Below are 22,260 nucleotides of genomic sequence, written 5' to 3' on the forward strand. Positions count from 1 at the left end.
AAATAAATAAGCAATAAAAGTTTTACTAAAGAGAAATAGTAAAAACTATAATTTTTAATACTATTTATAATCTGTATTGCTGGATATATCAATCGCAGCAATTTCCTCATTTATCGAATTACGTCTTATTGTTCAACGATTCGAAGTAATTACCTAGATAGCAAAATGCCAGCAGCTTGCCGTTAGTTTGCCAGCAAACTTAATCACGAATTAACAGCAGATTTCAAGCTGCTACTTCCTCATTAAGCATAGTTTCTAACGGTACAATTTGTCAACATAGAACGACGATAGAAACGCAGCAATGATCGAGCATTATCTGCTGCAACGTCGTGACAACAAATACATAGCAAATATCGAGCACAGTCTGCAATATCAGAAACTGATAGTAAAAAGACAACAGAAATACGGTATTAAATATTGCCACGTTATAAAAGCAGAACCGCGGCAAAGATGCAGCACGATATGTCTCATTAAGTACTGAGAGCAAAAATACAGCAAAAATCGAGCACGACGTGCCGTCATGGCGTGACGGCAAAAACGCGGCAGATATGAAACGCGATCTGCTTTATCAGTTGTTGACGGCAAAACTGCTGCAGAAATCGAGCATAGTGTGCCGTCACGATATGACAACTAAAATGCGGCAAATATAGCCCTGCCGAAAATATGCAATTAAAACCGATTAAAAAAAAAAGTAATCTGAATCGATCAAGATTTCTGCACCAAAAATACGGTATTAAAACCGATCGAAAATAAGATCGAAACCCAGTAGATTTATTAAAACGGAATACATTATTAGTGTAAACGTAATAAATGTTTAGTTTACAAAAAAATATATTTCTTGTTTCTTTTCGTTAAAAAAGATTTAAAAAAGATTAAATTTGATTTAAATATTTAATTTATGTACAAGATGAAATAACAATACAAATTGTTATTTACATGTAAAAATATAAAATTTTATGTGTAACAGCGTTTTACACACACGTCACGTTTGAAAAGAATAAGCGAGAATTCGTCTCAAGGTTACAACAAGCAGCTCCTAAAAGTATTTCTCACTGAAATATGAGCTGGGGAGTCGGCGCGGTGGCGCCAGTACTTATTGGTTAAATCCATTTCAATCCAAAATTATAATTAATCAATTCGTGTTCTATATTTGACGCGTTTTAGCTGTCATGTTGTGACGGCACACTGTGCTTGATTTCTGCTGCGATTTTGCCGTCAATAGCTGATAAAGCAGATCGCGTTTCATACTTGCCGTGTTTTTGCCGTCACGCCATGACGGCACGCCGTGCTACATTTTTGCTGTCAGTACTTAATGAGACAGATCAAGCTGCATTTTTGCCACGTTTTTGTTGTCATAATGTGACAGCCATTATGATAAATTTTTAACTACATTTTGCCTACTGATTGTGACGTTATTTGGTATGTGTAAGTTTTGCTTATTTTTTGTCGTTTTGTTGTGCCAACACACAAAACTCGATTTCTGTTTTTTTTATGTCAATAAATTTTGCTACATTTTTTGCTGCATTTTTTTAAACACGCAGTCTCTGCTCGGACTTTGCTATTTTTCTGCTAACATTAACTGAAACAACAAATCATGCCTGGCTGCTGCTTGATTTTTGCCAGCATAATGTGTATCATAAATTTTCAATTCATGCTCCTATCAGGTTTCGCTATCTGGGTACTTACTCATATGAGCAGGGAGAGCGTATACGTGTTTATGGTATAATTAATTCTCAACAATGGTATTTCGTAAGATACTTTTGTTGTATATGGTTGGATTTGGAAAAAAACCTTTAATTTGGCAGAAAAAGAATTAAAAAATTTGAAAAAAAAACTTCGAGTGGTGATGATATTTTGTTAAACAAAAAAAAATTTTTTTTACAACTTTAAAGTACTCTTTAAACCGTACAACTTCTAAAAAATTTGTTCTGTCTCTTATACTTATGACGATATTCGCCCTGAAAAAAAAGTACCGTTATTCTTCAAAGGAGAGTTTCACCCCCTAACCATGAGATTCCGCCCATACAAAAAAATACGGATCTCTAAAATTTTTCTGTTTAACAACATATTTCAAGGAGAATCATATCGGCGCCGGATACCCGTGACAGTTTCCTTGTTAGTTACGAAATTAAGAAATAGGAATTTAATTCTTAATTAGACCTAGTATAACTAAGGAATAAAACTTCAATTCATATTTACAGAAGATGTAATTAAAAATTAAAAATTTATTTGTCAGTTGTTACACTTATAATTAACAATTAAAACTTATTTATCAATTAATTTAGTTATGATTAACGATTAAAAATTTAATTCTTCATTGCAGAAACCGCGTAATTAAGAATTAAAAATTTAATTATCAATTGCAGGCTGTATAATTAATAACTAAAAATCCAATTGTTAATTTACTTTAGTTGTAATTAAAAATTAAAAACTAATTTATTAATTATTAACTATATAATTGAGAATTAGAATTTTAACTATTAATTAGTTTAGTTGTTAATTGATGATTGTATATTTAGTTATCAATTAAACAAGTCCGTAATTATCAATTACAGACTTATTTCTTAATTAGTAGATAATTAAATTAAAAATTTATTTAATTATTTGCAACCCTGTTATAGAGGTGTAGGTAATGATCAACTTTTCCTTATAAATTAATCAGCGGTCTTGTATAATTTTCTAGATATACTTATATAAAACTCATTTTCAAAATTTTATCATTTTCACTCTATAACACCTTACTTTGCATCGAAAGTTGCAAATCCATGTAGAACAGCACAATTATAGACTTTGTTTCGCTCCTAAGCAAAGAAGAAAGTGGGGTGGACCTCGTTTTACATGGAAGGTCGCAAACCCATGTGAAACAGTACAATCATAGACCTCGTTTCGCTTTTAAACAGGGGAATGAGCGGGGTGGATCTCGCTTTGCATGAAAAGTCGTTAACCTATGTCATAATAAAAATGATGAAATCTTGAAAATGAGTTTTATGAAAGTATATCTCGAAGACTATACAAAATCACTGATTAATTTATAAGGAAAAGTTAATCAGTACCCTCACCTCTATAACATACAGGGTGAGTCAGAATAAATATTGTTTCTCTTACAGGCATATTCTGGTAATTGAATTCTGAGACAATTTTTCCTTTAGTAAAAATTTGTCAGGAGCTTAGTTATAAGAAAAGTTTTTAAGTTATAAAAAAAAATAGTTACCGTATAACGAGTCGGATACAAGTTGTATAGGGGCGACGCGAGTCACTGTTACACGCAGGTGTTTTAGTGAGGCACCTACTACGCTTAAATGACACAACAGTACATGGACAACACATTCCTATTTAAACTCTCTCTCTTTCTCTCTCTCTCTCTCTCTCTCTCTCTCTGTCTCACTCATTTTAATTATGCTGTATTTCCCTGCCGCAAATTTACTTTAGAACACTATAGAAAAGTAGTTCTGAATGTGTTTTCTAAAACAGGCATTTGCATATACGGAATGAAGTTATTCTTATACGACTTTTATAATTTTTAATAAGGTAATGAACATTCGTATTACCTTATTAAAAATTATAAAAGTCGTAGAAGGAGAACCCCATTCCGTATGTGCAATGCTTGTTTCAAAAAACACATTCAAAATTATAAACATTTCTATAGTGTTTCAAAGTAAATTTGCGGCAGGGTTAACTTATCAAATATCGATCTCTGTCATCCGGCCGTCAAATATCGGGATGATCGTGAAATTTTCAAGTTTAAGGTCACAGATGCGATACATATGAGCGCAACAGTATTATAATGAATGTACGCCAGCAAATAATAAAATTTAATGCAGATGAGATATTATTTGAATATCATTTGCAAGTTAACTCCTTGCCGTACTTTGATGAGTCTGACTCGTGATACAAATTTTGCACCAAACATAAATACGAGTCAGATTCGTTGAATAAAGATTGGGCCAAACGTAAACATCACGAGTCAAACTCGTGGAATAAAGATTGGGCCATTGTATTGCAATTGTTCTCAAACATCACTCTGGCCTCTTTAGCGTGCGTCGTCTTCTACCGCTTTAGCCCGGATTTTGTCGAGTTAAATGGTACGGCAAGGGATTAAAAGTAGCATATTTAAAACGTACAAAAAAGGAAGAAAAGAGAGAGAAAGAGAGGGGGAGAGAGGAGGTTCGAACAAATTTGAGCATGTTTACTCACGCATCATCCCATACGGCGATCAGCTTATTGTTTCCACGATGTGACAGCTCAAGTAAAATTTGTGCTCTATCCCTTAAAGCTGTTTCACATTTCACCACATTTACATTATTTACTCACTTGATCGATAAACACAAAACGACGCGACAAACCGATCGATCGATTTTATTAATTACTATTAATCACTACTGATCACTGCAATCATTCGACGCGTTAAAATCACTTGATATGGGCAAAGAAAAGAAAAAGCGAGACAAACGCAGTGACCGTAGAGCCTTTATAAGAAACTTGAAAAAAGAAGAGTTATACGCGGCCTCCGTATTCGATCTATCCATTGTGTTCCCCGCTTCTCCTCCACACATAAACCAATACAAGCCGGCCAAACAGCCAATACGGGCCCCGCTACCTATACACAAACAAAAGACAAAGCCGAGAGACTCCTTCGTCTCTGCAAGGATTCCAACATGGCCTGTCCCTTTCTCAATTTACGCAAGTTGGATTATGGACGTCTGTTATGGACGTAATCAAAGAAACACGTATTTACTCGACGATAGCAAGCAGTCGACTGAATTTTTGTTGGTTATGTGTCAAATGATTGGTTAAAGACGTAAATCAGAATGCGGCAATGCAAAATGAAAATATTGATTAATACAATTTACATTATTCGTTAAAAATTGTATGATTCATAAGTAACTTTATCAAGATAATTATTATTTATTCAAAATATTTAAGAATTGATTTTATCAAAATCAATTTCTTTTAAATATTTTTTTTTATTTTTAATTATATGCAAAAACTATAAAAATATTCCTCAAAATAAAATATTTGGCCTGAAAACGCCTCAAACACCCCCCCTCCTCTTTTTTTTCCTTCTTGTGTGTTTTAAATGTGCTACTTTTAACTTGCAAATGATATTTAACCCTTAAACACATATTGAAAATTACCGTAGATTTTCGATCGCTTACTGTGTGAAGACGGAATGAGAAAAAAGATTGAGCTAGGTGCAAAAAAGTTTGAATCTCTATCGACTACTATGATTGACTAACTTCATTGCTTAATTAAAATAAAATGGCACTAAAGTAAAGGAAGGTCTCCCGGACCCACTTAAAGTGTTTAAGGGTTAAATAATATCCCATTTGCATTAAATTTTATTATTTGGGTGTACATTCATTATAATACTGTTGAGCCCATGTGTCGCACCTGTAACCGTAAACTTGAAGATTTCATGGTCATCTCGGTATTTGACGGTCGGATGACAGAGATCGTTATTAGACAAGTTAAATATAGCATAATTAAAATGAAAGAGAAAGAGAGAGAAAGTTTAAATGGGAATGTGTCGTCCGTGTGTTATTGTGTCATTTGAGCGCAGCAGGCGTTTCACGGAAACACCCGCGTGTAACAGTGAGTCGCGCCATCCCTGTTTATCACTTATATTCAACTCGTCATATGATATTTCTTCTTATAACTTAAAAACTAAGCTCCAGACAAATTTTTACTAAAGAAAAAATCGTCTCAAAATTTGATTACAAATATGCCTATAAAAAAAAACAATATTTATTCTGACTCACCCTATATCCCAATCAGCACACAATATTTTTTAAATGTTTTTTTAATATTTATTTAATATTAATTTTTCATTGTACAATTCATTGTAACAAAAATATTTATTAAATATTTATTTAACATTAATTAAATATTTAAAATAATGATTTAGAAAAAATATTTTTTTAAAATTTATTTAACGTTTATTTAACATTTATTTAACATTAACTAAATATTTAAAATAATGATTTGGGAAAATGTTTATTTAACGTTTATTTAACATTTATTTAATATTTATTTCACATTAATTTTTTATTTAAAAAAACATTTTCTACAAACATTAAGTTAACATTTATTAAACATTAATTTAATATTTTGTTTCACATTAATTTGTTATTTAAAAAAAACATTTTTTTAAAAACATTAATTTAACCTTTATTCAACATTAATTTAATATTTATTTTACATTAATTTATCATTTGAAAAAACATTTTTTAAAAACATTAATTTGACATTTATTCAACATTAATTTAATATTTATTTCACATTAATTTTTCATTTGAATAAACATGTTTTAAAAACATTAATTTAACATTTATTCAACATTAATTTAATATTTATTTTACATTAACTTTTTATTTAAAGAAACCGTTTATAAAATCATTAATTTAACATTTACTTAACATTTATTTAATATTCATTTTATATTAATATTTTATTTGAAACAACAATTTCAAAAACATTAATTTTACATTTATTGAATATTAATTTAATATTTATTATTTATTTTTTTTTAATAAACGTTTTTTAAATATTTATTTAATATTGTTTAAGTATTTATTTTTCATGAATTATTTAATTGAAAAAATGATTTTAGTAAACATTTTTTAAATGTTTATTTAATATTTATTTATTTAATGTTTATTTAATATTAATTTTTTTACTTATTTTTCATCTCTATAAAATTATGTTTATTTATTATTTATTTGACATTTAAGCTCTTTATTTTTCAATTATTATTAAATTTAAAATTTGTTTAAAAAATGTCTCAATAACATCTATGAAAATCAGTAAAAACTTAACTTATATATATTTAAATAAATAATGTACTTTAATTATATATATTTCGTCCTTTCGATAACATATTGACCTGATCTATCAGTGATGTACATGCATAAACACAAAGTGTTTACAGATCATCACGAGGGATCAGTTTGCAGCGATCATAAAAGTCAAGCAACGTGCACTGGAGTCGCAACTTAGATGGGTGACCGCGTGGAAATTTACGAGAAAAAAATTCTTAAGAAAAAAATCTCAATATTAAAAAAAATAGTTTAATGTAAAAAGAGGTGTACATCCACTAATTTTAACGTTTTTGAAAAATTTTTTTATTGCAAAAGCTTTTTTTTAACTATGTTTTGCTCATTTATGCTTCGTTAAAAAGAACGTTTCTTTAAGGTTTAATAAACGTTTTCTTTAAATGTTTTAAAACGTTTTTATAATATTTGAAAAACATTTTTTTAAATGTTAAAATAAACATATTTTTAATGAAAAAAAGGGCATTTAACCCATTATTTTTAATGTTTTTATAAATGTTTTTAAAAATGTTTTTTAAATGTTTTTAAAAACATTTTTTAAATATTGTGTGCTGATTGGGATATATTAGGTTGACAAGTGATTGCGGATTTTGTCAGTCTTGTTAGCACATTCTTTTGTTCAACCATGTTCAAAGCACCTAACCTATATTGTTTTCTTGTTGTTTGGACTTCCGCCTTTAATTTAGTAAAAAAATTGTATCGATTAGTTATTTAGTTTTGTTTTTATTCCAATTTAAAAATAGAAGAACAAGACATTTCAAACATATTTTATTGTATTATTTCCAAAAAGCAAGAACACATCGCAAGCACACAAGAAGTTATGTGCCGTATATGGGAATGAAGCCTTGAAAGAAAGGCAGTGTCAAAATTGGTTTGCCAAATTTCGTTCTGGTGATTTTTCGCTGAAAAATGCGCAACGATTTGGCTGTTTAGTTGAAGTTGATTAGACCCATATCAAGGCTATTATTGATTCAGATCGTCATAGCACAACACGTGAGATTGCAGAGAAGCTCCATGTATCGCATATATGAATTTAAAAAAAATTAAAACAGCTTGGCTATGTCAAGAAACTCGATTTATGGATCCCTCATCAGCTTAAGGAAATTCATTTGACGCAACGCATTAGCATCTGCGAGTCGCTTCTGAAACGCAACAAAATTAATTCATTTCTGAAACGACTGATAACTGGCGACAAAAAGTGGATAGTTTATAACAACGTTAATCGGAAAAGATCATGGGTGATGCAAGATGAACCAGCCCAGACAACACCAAAGCTGAGATTCACCAAGAAAAAATTATGCTGTCAGTTTGGTGGGATTATAAAGAAATTCTGCACTTTAAACTGTTACCAAGAAACCAAACGATTAATTCAAACGTGTACGTTTAACAACTCACCAAACTGAGCAATATGCAGTTCAAAAAAAGCGGCCAGAATTGGCAAATCGTAAGGGTGTTGTTTTCCAGCATGATAATGCAAAGCCCCACACATGTTTGATCACTCGCCAAAAATTATTGGAACTAGGTTGGGATATGTTATCACATCCACTATATAGCTCTATTGCGCCTTTAGATTACCATTTATTTTGTTCCATGCAGAACTCCATAAATGGTAAAATTTTTAATGACGCTGATGATGTAAAATCACATTTCATTCAGTTTTTTGTTAGCAAAAATCAGAAATTTTATGAACATGGAATTATGACACTGCCTGAAAAATGGCAAAAGGTCATCAACAAAAACGGACAATACCTAATTGAATAAAATTATATTTTTAAGCAAAAATTTTGAATTTTTCTTCTTATTTAAAATTCGCAATCACTTACAATTAGTTGCCAACCAATACATATAAGTCAAGGTCAAGGATATCGATGCGATGTCCTATAATCTAAATAAGTACCAAGGCCTTTACGCAAGGTTTTGTTATAAAGCAGACAACTGTTCTTAACTTTACCTTCGTTATGACTATAATGTTTTAATTGATCAGATTACCATTTTGAACTAAAAACGTGGTCAATCGTAATAAAGGATGGAAACTCTCAAGATGAACTTTAATTTGCTAAGAAATATTTAATTTGTCTATTTTTTTGTTAATTTTTTAACGAACAACAAGCGATGGCTGAAGATCATTTAAAGTTAAGACTTTAACAACATATATTAAGGTCAAGGTCATCGGAGGGTGATTCTTATTACTGCATGATTACCAAAAATATTTAAATGTATGGTGACTTGTACTAAGTAATTCAAGATTGTGGAGAACAGACTGCTCTATTTTTTTTGTAAAAATATTTTGAGTCTTTCAATTTATTAATCACAGCGTCCACTTATCCGTGGGTATAATGCATAATGACCGGTCATTTGATTAATTTAAACATTTTTGCATTCACTATTCAAATTTTCCAAAACCAGCGAGCATTATGCATATTGGCTGATCATTATACATGTAACGCTGGTACTTTTCGGTGCGGTTACGGGATTGCGTATTGCGTTCGGGATCGGTTGCTCGGATGTGCTCGCCGGATATCCGGATTCGTAAATAATAACGCCGTGGATGCCCGTCGCGCGGCTGAGCGGATCGGATTGGGCCGAGCATACCCGGCCTCTGGGATGACGAGAATCCCCGTCGTACGGAGGGGAAAGCCGGGGTACGGGTACTCAAGGAGGAGCTCGAGGATGCCCGAGCTAGGAGGCGTGGAGATTCTCCACGCCGAGTATGCCCGACACTGGACAGGATCCGGTGAGATGGTCGCGGTGATCTCTCTCTTCGGCTGCCCACTGCCAGCTTATATACCGTTCCGCGCGGCTGGACGCACCAATCAGCTCGCGCGGTCGAGCCGGAGTGGGAACGCTTGTCAAACGCGGCGCGTGGCGTGTCGGTCGCGCGTGGTATCACGTGGTCACGCTATCGTAAGCCAAGCGTACGCACGTGCTCGGCTGCGGTGCGTCGGACGGTTGGTCGGTCTGGAGTGGCGGCACGGTGGAGGGGCGTAATGTTACATATATAACATCCAAATTAATTAAATTGACCGTAACATATACATATAAACATATACATATAAATCCTGTATATGAGTATGTGTTTATATACATATAAACACATACTCATATGCAGGGTGTCCCATTTTAAAAAACGCACCTCGATAATTCTTCAATGAAGCATTTTCAGTAAAAATGTTTCAGACAAAAGTGGTATGGTTTCAAGGGGGTCATAAAATGGTGTCATTAATTTGACCTTGAATAATTGCTTGAAGGTCATGTGAAGAACACCTTCAATTTTTTAAATGATACTGCCTACTTTTTATTACATATTTTTATAGTTTATCTCGAGACTTTTTCAAAACACTACAAGAAAGTTTATTTTTGTTGAGTACTTTCCGAGTTGTGAGGCTTAAAAGCTACAGTGTATTGTAACTTTCAAGCGTCACAATTCGGAAAGTACTTAACAAAAATATACTTTCTTCCAATGATTTAAAAAAAGACTCAAAATAAGCTACAAGAATATGCAATAAAAGATACCATATTAGAGTATTGGTAGTTCCCTAATTAAAGGGTATCGATACTTTCCTAGCATTCTATATTTTTTATTGCATTTTCTCGTAGTCGATTTTGAGAGGTTTCCAAAACACTATAAATAAGTTTATTTTCATTAAGGACTTTCCGAGTTATGACGCTTGAAAGTTACAATAAATCATAGCTTTCAACCCTCACAACTCGGAAAGTACTCAACGAAAATAAATTTTCTTGTACTGTTTTGGAAAGGCCTCAAGATAAGCTACAAAAATATGTAATAAAAAGTAGGCAGTCCATTTAAAAAATTGAAGGTGTCCTTACGTAACCTTTAAGCAACTATTCAAAGTCAAATTAATGACACCATCTGTTGACCCCCTTGAAACCATACAACTTTTGTCTGAAACATTTTTACTGAAAATGCTTTATTAAAGAATTATCGAGGTTCGTTTTTTAAAATGAGACACCCTGTATAGGAAAGGCGGTAGTCTTGGAATATATCTGGGGTGGTGGAATATTATAAAATCTTGTATAATTCGTGTTAAATGCGCGCTAAGAACAACTGTAACTTTTTCGTTATAGTCTATGTAGACATTATAAAATGGTTAAATATTTATTACCCCACATAACAAAAATTGATCCAAGGCATGTCCTGTGAATGTATGTTAAGGGATTTTCTAATATTCTAGGGATATATTTAGATAAACTCAAGGTTAGGAAGTAACGCGTTACTTGTAACGCCGGTACCGTTTTTGTGCGATTCCTTTTTTACGGTAATCAGCGTTACTTTTTTATATTTATAACGGTAACGGTAACATCATTACATTTTTACAGTAATAATAACAAATTCAGACGTTACTTTATCATTACTCTAGTTTCTTATTATCTATTTAATAGATCGCGCGCTGATTACGTATTAGGGTCTTGGTTAAATACAAATATTCCAAATGAATATTACTATCTAAATCAAATAGCAATTGATTTAAATTTTCAAAATCATAATAATGTACATACAATTGAAAAATTGTCTTAAATCTAGAATTACTCATTAAATTAATTTAAAGTTGATTTTTTGTATTGATCAATAATGCTTAATTATTCATCACTCATAATCAATCACAATTATTCAAATGTGATAATTATGAATCGCAATTGTAATAAGATTTAGTGAAAGAATCATGTTCTTAAATGTACATGGAATGTTTTTTTTATCACGCAATAAATACGTTTTTCCTCATTATTTCATATTAAAGGACTCCATACAATTTGAATAAAAATACATAGATAAATTTTTTTTACGTTTAATATGTAAGTTTTCTGACAAACATTCAATTAATTAATAATATTTTTTTACATAACTTGTACAAGATTTTTTCAAAATTTTGTATTACTGTCCCATACAGCACAGAAAATTCCAGCAACATTGCAGCAACGTTGCAATGTTGCAGATTGCAATGCAATATTACGGAGACATTGCAAATACATAAATTAACAATATGCCTGCAACATCGCATGGCATATGCCAGTAATATTCCGGAAACATTGCAATATCATAATTTTTTAATAAAGAGTGGCAATAAAGAGCCAAAGCAGAATATTCGCGTAAAATAATATATTAGTTTAACTCATCCATAATTATTTATCTGCATTTAGCAAACTAAGGTTGGGCGACGTTACTAAATTTTCCGCTAAATCTCTACATTCCCTAACAGTACAACCGTCCATATATAGACTGTAAGTCGACTCATCCAAGTCAGGCTTTCAAAGTTGACTGCAAATCGACTTTGCATAGACGTCTGCAGACATCCTTCAAATGTTGACTCTAAGACGTCTAGAAAAAGGCATACGGTCCCGTGATGCTGTGTGCATCATAGTATTGTTAAGAAACGTAAATATTTATATCAATAGACAAAATAGGTCCATATATGAAGAAACTTCGATCTACAGCTCAATGAACAAACAATATTTTTTAATTATTTTTTTAATAAAAATTTTTTTATATTTGATTTAATTATTGTATTATATTGATATATATTTTCTAATTGCATTTTATTTAAACAAATAACAGAAAAGTTATTCCAGATGCTATTCTGCATTTGCAAAATTAGTAAAAAAAACTATAATTTTATATCTGTTTATATAAATATTGTGCTTTAATTATACATATTTTATTTTTGTGATAACGTATATTGACCTGATCTATCGATCAGTTATATACACATATCAGCGTCAAGTGTTTACAGGTCATTATGAGGAATCAGTTCGCAGCGATCACGGAGGTCAAGCAACGTTCAGCGGAATCGTGACTTGGATGGGTGACCGCTTGGAAATTTCCGAAAAAATATTCCTGAGATTTTTTTTGCGAAAAATGTTTTTTAAAATGTTACACAAATATTGTTTTGTTCATTGGAATTATGTGGTGTATTAATATTTATGTGAATATTTTTGAAAAATAGGATGTTTCAACGCAATATTTCAAAAAGCGGACATCTTAATGTTGGACATCTTAATGCAATCTTCCAGCAATGTTGCAGCAATGTTTTGCAATCAAAATACAATATTACAATGTTTCAATGAAATCATTCTGCAATTTTATTATACGCGAATATTCTGCTTTGACTCTTTATTGCCACTCTTTATTAAAAAATTATGATATTGCAATGTTTCCGGAATATTACTGGCATATGCCATGCGATGTTGCAGGCATAGTGTTAATTTATGTATTTGCAATGTCTCCGTAATATTGCATTGCAATCTGCAACATTGAAATGTTGCTGCAATTTTCTGTGCTGTATGGGATGTTATAACTTCTTATGTCAAATTCATATTCACACATTATATGGCACACATAAATTCAATATTATTTGAAATTCACATTCAAGGCCTTCACAAGCTAGACAAAAAGTAAAAAATTAATATCTAACATACTTCTTAAAATGTAGAGTAAATACCTGTAAAAAATCGCTGCTATCTGCAAGACTGAAATTCAGCTTTTATAAAAAAACGTAATAAACACCAATAATCAGTGATCCTACAAAATGTCTAAATAGTAACTGTAACAAAGTGATTTTAAAGAAGCGATTGCTCTTAGAATTCAACGCAAACTATTATACGAGTTATCTCACCATCCCACATATATCTCATGGCCTGTTTTTCCTCAATGAATACATATTTTATAGATTACTATAAGGACATCAAAATTTGGACCAACCTTGGTAATTTTAAGCACAGAGGCCAGTGGAGGCTATGTCTTAGGTTTTCGCGTTAATCCCTTGCAGCAACTTCACATTACTCACAAAGAAGTATCAATACTCCGTTCAGAATTCGAAAAATTTCCTATTTTTGGCGTGGAATATACATTTGAACATCAGGTACTTTATAATAATATGCTTTATAATACGTGATTAATAGAATAGAATAGCATAGAATAAAATAAAAAAGAATAGAATATTTATTCGTTAGAGTTACAAATCTTACAAACTCGCTTACTCTCCTCCATTATCTCATCTAACTTATATGTATCTTACTTTCATCGTACCTCTAAGGACGCGGCAATGCTTGACGTGCGGCGGAAGCTGGCATGGTAGCCAATCATGAAGTTATATTTGATTCAACTTGGATTGAATTTAACTTCATGAATGGCATAAAGCTTTGCCACATACTGTGGGCACGAGGCATAACTTTTATTAGTCCTTTGTCCGACTTCTACTTCTGCAAATTTTAGACATATTGGGCATTTCTCTTTCTTTCCCTTGCGCGCATACACACACACACACACACGCGCGCGCGCGCGCGCGCGTACACGCACTCTTTCTTTCTCTTTTTCTCAACTTCTCTAAAGAACAGTCTAATAAAATTTACCGACATCACCGTCAGCCAAACGTGAACATACAGGGAACGTATTATGGAATTCTTCGGAATGGATTCTGATCGGAATTATTCCGTTTTCCCTAAAAAACACAATAGAACTTTAGGAAAAAACGAAATAATTTCGATCGGAATTGATTCCGAACAAATGCATAATAATCAAATTATTCGGAGAGTATGCTATCAATTTCTGTTGCTATAAAGGCAACAGATTTTACATAGACTCTGCAATATCTGCGATGTCAGCAAACTGCTGTCAGAAATAGGACAGAAACTGTTGGCATTTAATTCCAGCAAATCGAGCAAATAGTATTGACAGGACTGTTGTTAGATTGGCGGTAGAAATCAAGCATAACTTGCGCAATCTGACGGCAAACTGGCAGCACCAGCAGCACACGCTGTGCTGCCAGCACCTAATGTCAGATAGGCGATAGAATTAGAGCAAGACCTGTACAACACAATCTGACGGCAGATTGTTACAAATCGAGCATCCCGTGCTAACAGGATCTGACGTCACACTGGCAGCAGAAATCAAGCAATTCGTGCTGTTTTGCATATTTTTAAATTATGACGTCACTCTTCATGAATTTATTAAGGGCCTATTTAGACAAACTTGCATAATTCCATGTATAAATAATATATGCATAAAGAAATCAATTGATCCATTTTCTTATGCATTTGCTTAATTATTGAACTAATCAATTTCTTTATGCATATGTTATGTTTCTGTTTGCATTCTATACGCCACAATTTCTATCTGCACCTGTTCGCGATTACGTACAGGAATCCTATCCGTATCTATCCGCATTGTAATCGTCGAGATTGTATCTGCATCTGCCCGAATATATAAATAATTAAAACCCGTTCCTGGTCGTGGTCTGACAAAAAAAAATAAAAAAAAAATTGGAATTGGAAATAAGACCAAAGCATAAAAAACATTATTGATGTAAAAAGAATTTTTTAAAACTCAATTTTGCAACCAATTGACATAAATAAATTATTAAAAATGTACTCTAAAAGAGAACTAATTGCGTCAATTGATTCTACGGGAAAAATTACTAAAGAAAAATAAATTTTGCAACTAATTTGTTTATAACAATTAAGAAAGCGTTATATGTTTCTTGAGTCATTTTTTCTGTAGAATCGATTGGTGTAATTGGTTTTCCTCTACAATCAATTTTTAGTAATTTGTTTATAACAATTAGTTGCAAAATTGATTTTTGTAGGCATGCTTCTTACATCAATAACGTTTTTTCATGCTCCGGTACTATTTCCAATTGTTTTTTTTACTATATTAGTCTGAACAGAAAGAGGTTTTAATTATTTATATCCCTGATAGCCACCTGTCTGTGTGGTTGCTGTAATGTTGCCGAAAACAAAGGGCATTAGTTTTCAGCAAATTTAGAACAAGGTGTGTGCCTCATTTGCCTTTGGTTTAACATCATATGAATTCAGCACCAATATGCTGCGTATTTGCTGTCAACGGTTTATCGCTATACATAAAGAGCAACATAAAAGCAAGTTGCCAACAACATGTGCTGAGTCATAAATTTCAGCAAAATTTCAACATGTCGAAAACGGTTAAAAACATGTTTTGTACTCTTTTTTTCCAATATATAAAAAATAAATAAGTTAATTCTTTTTCTGCTGAATTGTCAGCACCCTGCCAAAAATGTGCAATAAAACCGATTAAAAAAAAGTAATCCGAATCGATCGAGATTTCTGCACCAAAAATACGGTATTAAGACCGATTGAAAATAAGATCGGAATCCAGATAGATTTATTAAAACAGAATACATTAATGTAAACGTAATAAATGTTTAGTTTAAAAAAAAGTATTTCTTGTATCCTTTTCGTTAAAAAGAATTAAATTTAAATTAAACATTTAATTTATGTGCAAGATTAAATAACAATACAAATTGTTATTTACATATAAAAATATAAAATTTTATGTGGACCAATATTCCACACACGTCACATTTGAAAAGAATGAGAGCGAGTATTCGTTTCGAGCTTACAACAATCAAGTCCTAAAAGCTTACGAAGTATGAGCTGCGGTGTCCGCTGCGGTGGCACCTAGATATAACGCCTATGGCCGTACTTGACTCACAAGAAAATCCCCCGCGGCGTGGCCACCTAGCGGTGACGCCAGCACTCACTTGCTAAATCCATTTTAATCCGATCTGATAGCCAAGTAAATAATTAATTTACTTCTGTTTATTTATTACATTACATACGCTCGCGCAAACACACAATCACATACGCACACGCGCGCACACACACAAATCATTTTCGACATTTTATTTGGCTATAAGACAATAATTAATATATTTAATGTTTTTAACAAATATGTTGAGTTTTTTTAGAAATTTCCCTTCTCGTTTTCTATCACATGTTAGATCAGGATGAAATGTGTATCAATTTGTAATGACGCGCGTTCTTTTGGTGTCGAGCTACGGCGCTCCTGTACAGATCGCGTGCTTGTCTATTAGGTGATGTTTCTGCTTGCGTCCGCGATCGGCTCAGGTGCGCTGGGCTTGCGTTTTCCGCTCTCTCGGTGTTGTCCCCCAATTCTGTACGCTTTCTTTCCGTACTCGTCACTAGAAGAGAGCACATGTCCCGCAGCGTACTCATAAACGCAGTTTATTGTAATATTCTTACAAGGCAAATATACAGTGTACATCCTACAAGCTACTTCAATCACTGCATCCTCTGAGTCGAAGGATTAATCTCCACTAGCTCTAACAAAATGCACAACAAAAGCACAGTATCATTATCTTTTTTTATTATCATCACGTTGCTCTTATGTTGTTGAAAATGATTGATAAAGCAAAATGTTTTCCACGAATAGAAGTCATTTTGTTGGCAACAGAATAAGCAACAGTTGCTCTCCGTTTGCTTTGAATCTGCTGACATAAAATGTCTCAAATCTGCTCTCATGTTGTTGAATATGTAGGACTATGCGTTACGTTTTCAACAAATACACAGCAACTAGTCGAAAATACATGCTCAGCATTAAATTGCCTGATTTTGCAAAACATGCATGGCTATTAGACATAGTTTATATAGTTTATTTTAAAAATATTTAAGACTAAATAATCAAAAGGCTAGTGAGAATGTTCGCGCGATACTAAATACGTAAGTTTCTTCCTGTTCAAATCAACTTTACTTCAAATATAACTCTTTATTAACGATATCACAAGTATACGAGTAGTTTTAGCGTATTAGGTTATTGTCCCGAAATCTTAGGTTCGAATCCCGGCAATGCGTTTTCAAAAACTGTAGAGTAATGCGTAATCGTAATTAGTAAAATAAAATATATGCGAATTACATTACCTATAATAAAAATAAAAATAAAATCTGCAAAAAAACTGAAAAAAAAAATTATAATAAAAATTTTTGATTAAAGGTGCTTGATTTCTGCTGCCAGCGTGACGTCAGATTGTGTCAGCACGGGGTGCTCGATTTGTGCTAGCAATCTGCCGTCAAATTGTGCATGTCATGTTCAAATTCTGCCGCCTATCTGGCGTCATGTGCTGGCAACACAACGTGCTTGCCTGGTGCTGTCATTTCACTCACATAGGATATCAACAGGTTCTGTCAACAAAACATAAGCAAAATTTGAGATCAGTTAAGTTGAGTCTGCCAACAGTATCTGCTGCCAGCCTGTCGACACAGTGCTAACATTTTGTTGACTGGGTGTAGAGAAATCGAAGATGATAAGATTTAAGAAGGGAAGGGGAAGAAAAAAGAAGGTATGCTGGAGATGGATGGAGAAGGAGATAGAGGAAGTGTGGAAATTTAATTATTTGTGATGTGTTTCAGAGATGGTAAGCAGGAAGAGCAGGAAAGGGATAGGACAAGAAGGGGAATGGCAATGATGGGACAAGTTTGGGAAATAGGGCAAAGAAAGTTTTGGAGGTGGTTGGGAGAAAAGATGTGGTTTTTTGATGCATTAGTATCGGCGGTAATGGCATATGGGGTGAAAATTTGAAGATGGAAGAAGAGAGAAGTAGTGGAGAGAGTACATGAAAAATACGTGAAATGGAAAATGAAGGTAAGCTGGAAGATACCGGGATATTTGTTAAGGAAGAATTGCTAAGGGACAAAGTGAAAAAATGAGCGGAAAGGTCGGCATGGGAAAGATTTAATGCAGGAGAAGAAGTGAATTGGCAAAGAGATGTCAGAAAAAGATGAGAAAAGAGCACAAAGAGAAGGAAGTTGTCAAATTGGGAAAAAGAAAAATTGGGTTTTTTCAGGATAGGGGGATAGAATTAGGGAAGATGGAAAAGGAGAGAGGAGAGGGGATGTTTGAGTTTTGCAAAAGAAAGGAAAAGGATAGTGTGAGGCAGAAAGAGAAATAATAGAAAAACATTAAAAGCTCAAGAGGTAATAAATAATATCATAAGGTAAAAAAGAGACGGGTTATTTAAGGAAGAGATGGACGAAAAATAGATGGAGGAGGATAACTAAGTATAAACTGAAAAGGGAGTAAGAGAAAGAGACTATTGAAAGAATGACGAAGATAGGAAACGTAGGATGTGCGGTATGAAGGAGGTGACATGGAGATACATATGGGAGGAAAGAAAGTTGGGGGGAGGGAAGAATTGGGAAAAGGTTGTGGAAAGAGTTTTGTGTGAGAATGAGAAGGGAGAAGAATGGTTGAAGAAATTAGAAATATTTAGTGGGGAAGGTGGTATGGAAAGAAAAGAGTAAAGGTAAAGAGAGGAGAGAAAGAACAAAAGAAAGTTTGAAAAGGAAAGTGAAGGAGTAAAGGAGGTGTAAAAAACGTTATTGATGTAAAAACCATGCTTACAAAAATCACTTTTGCAACTAATTGTTATAAACAAATTACTAAAAATTGACTGTAGAAGAAAACCAATTACTTCAATCAATTCCTATTTCCAATTCCACTTTTTTTGACTATTTTTGTTAGTCAAACCATGGCCAGGAACGGGTTTTAATTATTTATATATTCGGGTAGATGCAGATAGAAATCTCGACGAATATAATGCGGATGAATATGGATAGGATTCCTGTACGTAATCGCGGACAGGTGCAGATAGAAATTGCGGCGTATAGAATGCAAACAGAAGCAGACAGAACATATGCATAAAGAAATTGATTAGTTCAATAATTAAGCAAGTGCATAAAAAAGTGGACCAATCAATTTCTTTATGCATATATTATTTATGCATGGAATTATGTAAGTTTGTCTAAATAGGCTCCTAATAAATTCATGAAGAGTGACGTCACAATATGCAAAACAGCACGGTTTGCTTAATTTCTGTTGCCAGCGTGACGTCAGATCCTGTTAGCACGGGGTGCTCGATTTGTAACAATCTGCCGTCAGATTGTGTTGCACAGATTTTGCTCTAATTCTGTTGCATATCTGACATTAGGTGCTGGCAGCACAGCGTGTTCTGCTGGTGCGTCCAGTCTGCTGTCAGATTATCGCGTAGATCTTGCTCGTTTATTACCGCCAATCTGACGCCAGATTTTGTCAGCACGCGGTATTTGATTTCTGCTGCCAGTCTGCCGTCAGATTGTGTTGCGCAAGTTATGCTTGATTTCTACCGCCAATCTGACAACAATCCTGTCAACACTATTTGCTTGATTTCTGTTGGAATTAAATGGCAACAGGTTCTGTCCTATTTCTGACAGCAGTTTGTTGACACCGCAGATATTGCAGAGTCTGTGTAAAATCTGTTGCCTTTCTAACAACAGAAATTGGTAGCAAATTTGCCGAATAATCTGTTTGTTCACGTTTGGCTGATGGTGTCATTATGGTGTATTAAATCCTCCTATTCACCCTTCTCTCTGGGTGCCTTTTCTAATATCTCTTTGTTCACCGAGTCAAAAGCGGCCTTGAAATCTACGAAGAATGATACCTTTCTCCCTTTTATTCGGCATAATAGCTCCTTCCATTCCTTAATCCATTTTTCTCTCCATATCCTGTTATACAATTCCAATATATGTCTCTTCAATCTCTTTCCATATTTCCATATCTCCCCGGTATCCCATCCGCTTCTACCTTTTTCCCATCTTTTAACCTTCTTATCACTTTTAATCTGGTCCTAAGTGATATCCGTCTCCGTATCCTCCCTCCTTTCTTCTCTAGTACCTCTCATCACATCCTTTCTTCTCCAGTACCTCTCATCACCCCTCTGCCCCTCAAAGCACTCCACCCATTTCTTCACCTTGATGCTTCCGTCAATTCGCTTTCCCCCTCTTTTTATTCATCGCCTTCCATAGTTGCGGGCAAATCCCGATAGCACACGGGACCGATAGCACACCACCATTCACAGCGGCCAATGCCTAGAGTTTTTCCGTTGGTTGGATTAGATAAGTCAAGATGATTGGTTGGTAGGCTATCGCACAGTGCGCTATCGGATACCGTCCTTTTGGATCAATTTTGCTGTATATACATTTTATACATGTATATCAAACGGACGGATCCCGATAGCACACCACCACTCACAGCGACCGATGCCTAAAATTTTTCCGTTAGTTGGATTAGATAAGTCAAGATGATTGGTTGGTGGGCTATCGCACAGTGCGCTATCGGATCCCATCCTATACAAACTCATGCAGTAATGTTCAAGTATCATTTACCATTACAGGCACCTGCACAAGAGGAGATCAGTATAGAACAATTCACCGAGATACAAGATAATCAAGCTGAAATATCAAATGTGTTTGGTTATTATTTTTCTGAAGGAGAGACAGGTCAAAGGAAACCGAACTTTTCAATTCATTTAGGACTTGCAGCGGAAGAACCCAGAGAAGGCAGCACACTGCAGAGTTTATGGGAACTTGTACCGTCAAGCGCTAATTAAGTTTCTAGTATACAGGGTGTTCATTAATGGTTGTCGCCACGTTTTATCATAGGAGCACGCATTTGTTATTGCTAATATAATAATACGTTAGAAATACATATTCATCGGTAAATCATGCTCTTATGGTAAAAAGTAGGTACAACCATTAATGAATACCCTATATAGTATTCGAGGTAAAAGAACTTTTAGATTTTCCATATTAACCTTTAGACCGCCAGCATTAGATCTATTGTAATTCCCTTAGAAAGTTTCTAAAATATTGTACTTATATCTTGGACATAACCTATATAATGGGGGATTTGACATAGTGTCTTACATAGTAATACGTGACATAGTAATAATCACAAGGTGATTATTAATGAATGTCTCCACTTTTTAACATAGGAGCACGCATTTGTAATTCCTAATATGTAAGAAATACGTATCTGTCGGTAAATCATACTCCTATGGTAAAAAGTGGGGACATTCATTAATAATTACACTGTATATAGACTTTTCGGCGGCTAACGGTAAGGAAAAAATTCAAAATTTTAAATTCGGCCAAAAAGGTCGTTTTCATAGGATTTTGGGTAAATACGATGGCAAAGTCAGTTTTTGAAAATATTCGATTCTTATACCTATGCGCCAAAATTGCATGAGGTTTATAAGTATGTGGTACGACTCCTTTAGCATTATCCAGAGCCAACGACAGGGACATAGAGAGACAGTGTGGCTCCATTTTTTATTTTTATTTGTTCTTTTTTATTTGTGTATGTGTGTGGGGTGAGGGAGGGGAGGGGTATGTGCTGAACCTTCTGTACACGTTTTTGAGTGTTTAGATAAATTATTCCAAAGAGTCTATATTTAGATTTTTCGGCGGTCTAAAGGTTAATGTTACTAATTCGGAATAAAATTATATGCAGGAATAGACTAAAAAGATAAAAGTTGAATGCTAAAGTTAAAAAATTAATTTAAAATAAGTTAATTTTTAACTTCAAATAGTTATTTTTAAAATGTTAACTTATTCATTTTTTCCCACCTTAAAAATTTATCTATGTAAAAAAGTGCATATAAAAAATATATAAATTTTGTTATTTCATATAAATTTAATTTACAAATTAAGTATTAAATTTATTTAACAATTTATATGGTAATTTTTTTGTTTTTTAGACTAACTTTTTTTTTTTTAAATTAGATTTTAAATTAATATAAATGGTTTTTAAAATTAACTTAAGTCAATT

General features: G+C 33.3%; 1 protein-coding gene across 5 annotated transcripts in view; it reads left to right on the plus strand.

The window, feature by feature from the left end:
• Positions 1-21,978, plus strand: part of LOC105204433 (Bardet-Biedl syndrome 5 protein homolog) — a 101,892-nt gene extending 79,914 nt beyond the window's left edge. For all 5 annotated transcript variants that reach the window (XM_039458686.1, XM_039458687.1, XM_039458684.1 and 2 more), the window contains 2 exons: positions 13,514-13,705; positions 20,825-21,978. In XM_039458686.1, the coding sequence (XP_039314620.1) occupies positions 13,514-13,705; positions 20,825-21,040 (408 nt within the window). In that variant the 3' untranslated portion in view covers positions 21,041-21,978. The remainder of the gene's footprint in view (positions 1-13,513; positions 13,706-20,824) is intronic.
• The last annotated feature ends 282 nt before the right edge of the window (positions 21,979-22,260 follow it).

The sequence above is a fragment of the Solenopsis invicta genome, chromosome 16 (genome assembly GCF_016802725.1).
Source record: "Solenopsis invicta isolate M01_SB chromosome 16, UNIL_Sinv_3.0, whole genome shotgun sequence".
In the NCBI taxonomy this organism is placed as follows: domain Eukaryota; kingdom Metazoa; phylum Arthropoda; class Insecta; order Hymenoptera; family Formicidae; genus Solenopsis; species Solenopsis invicta.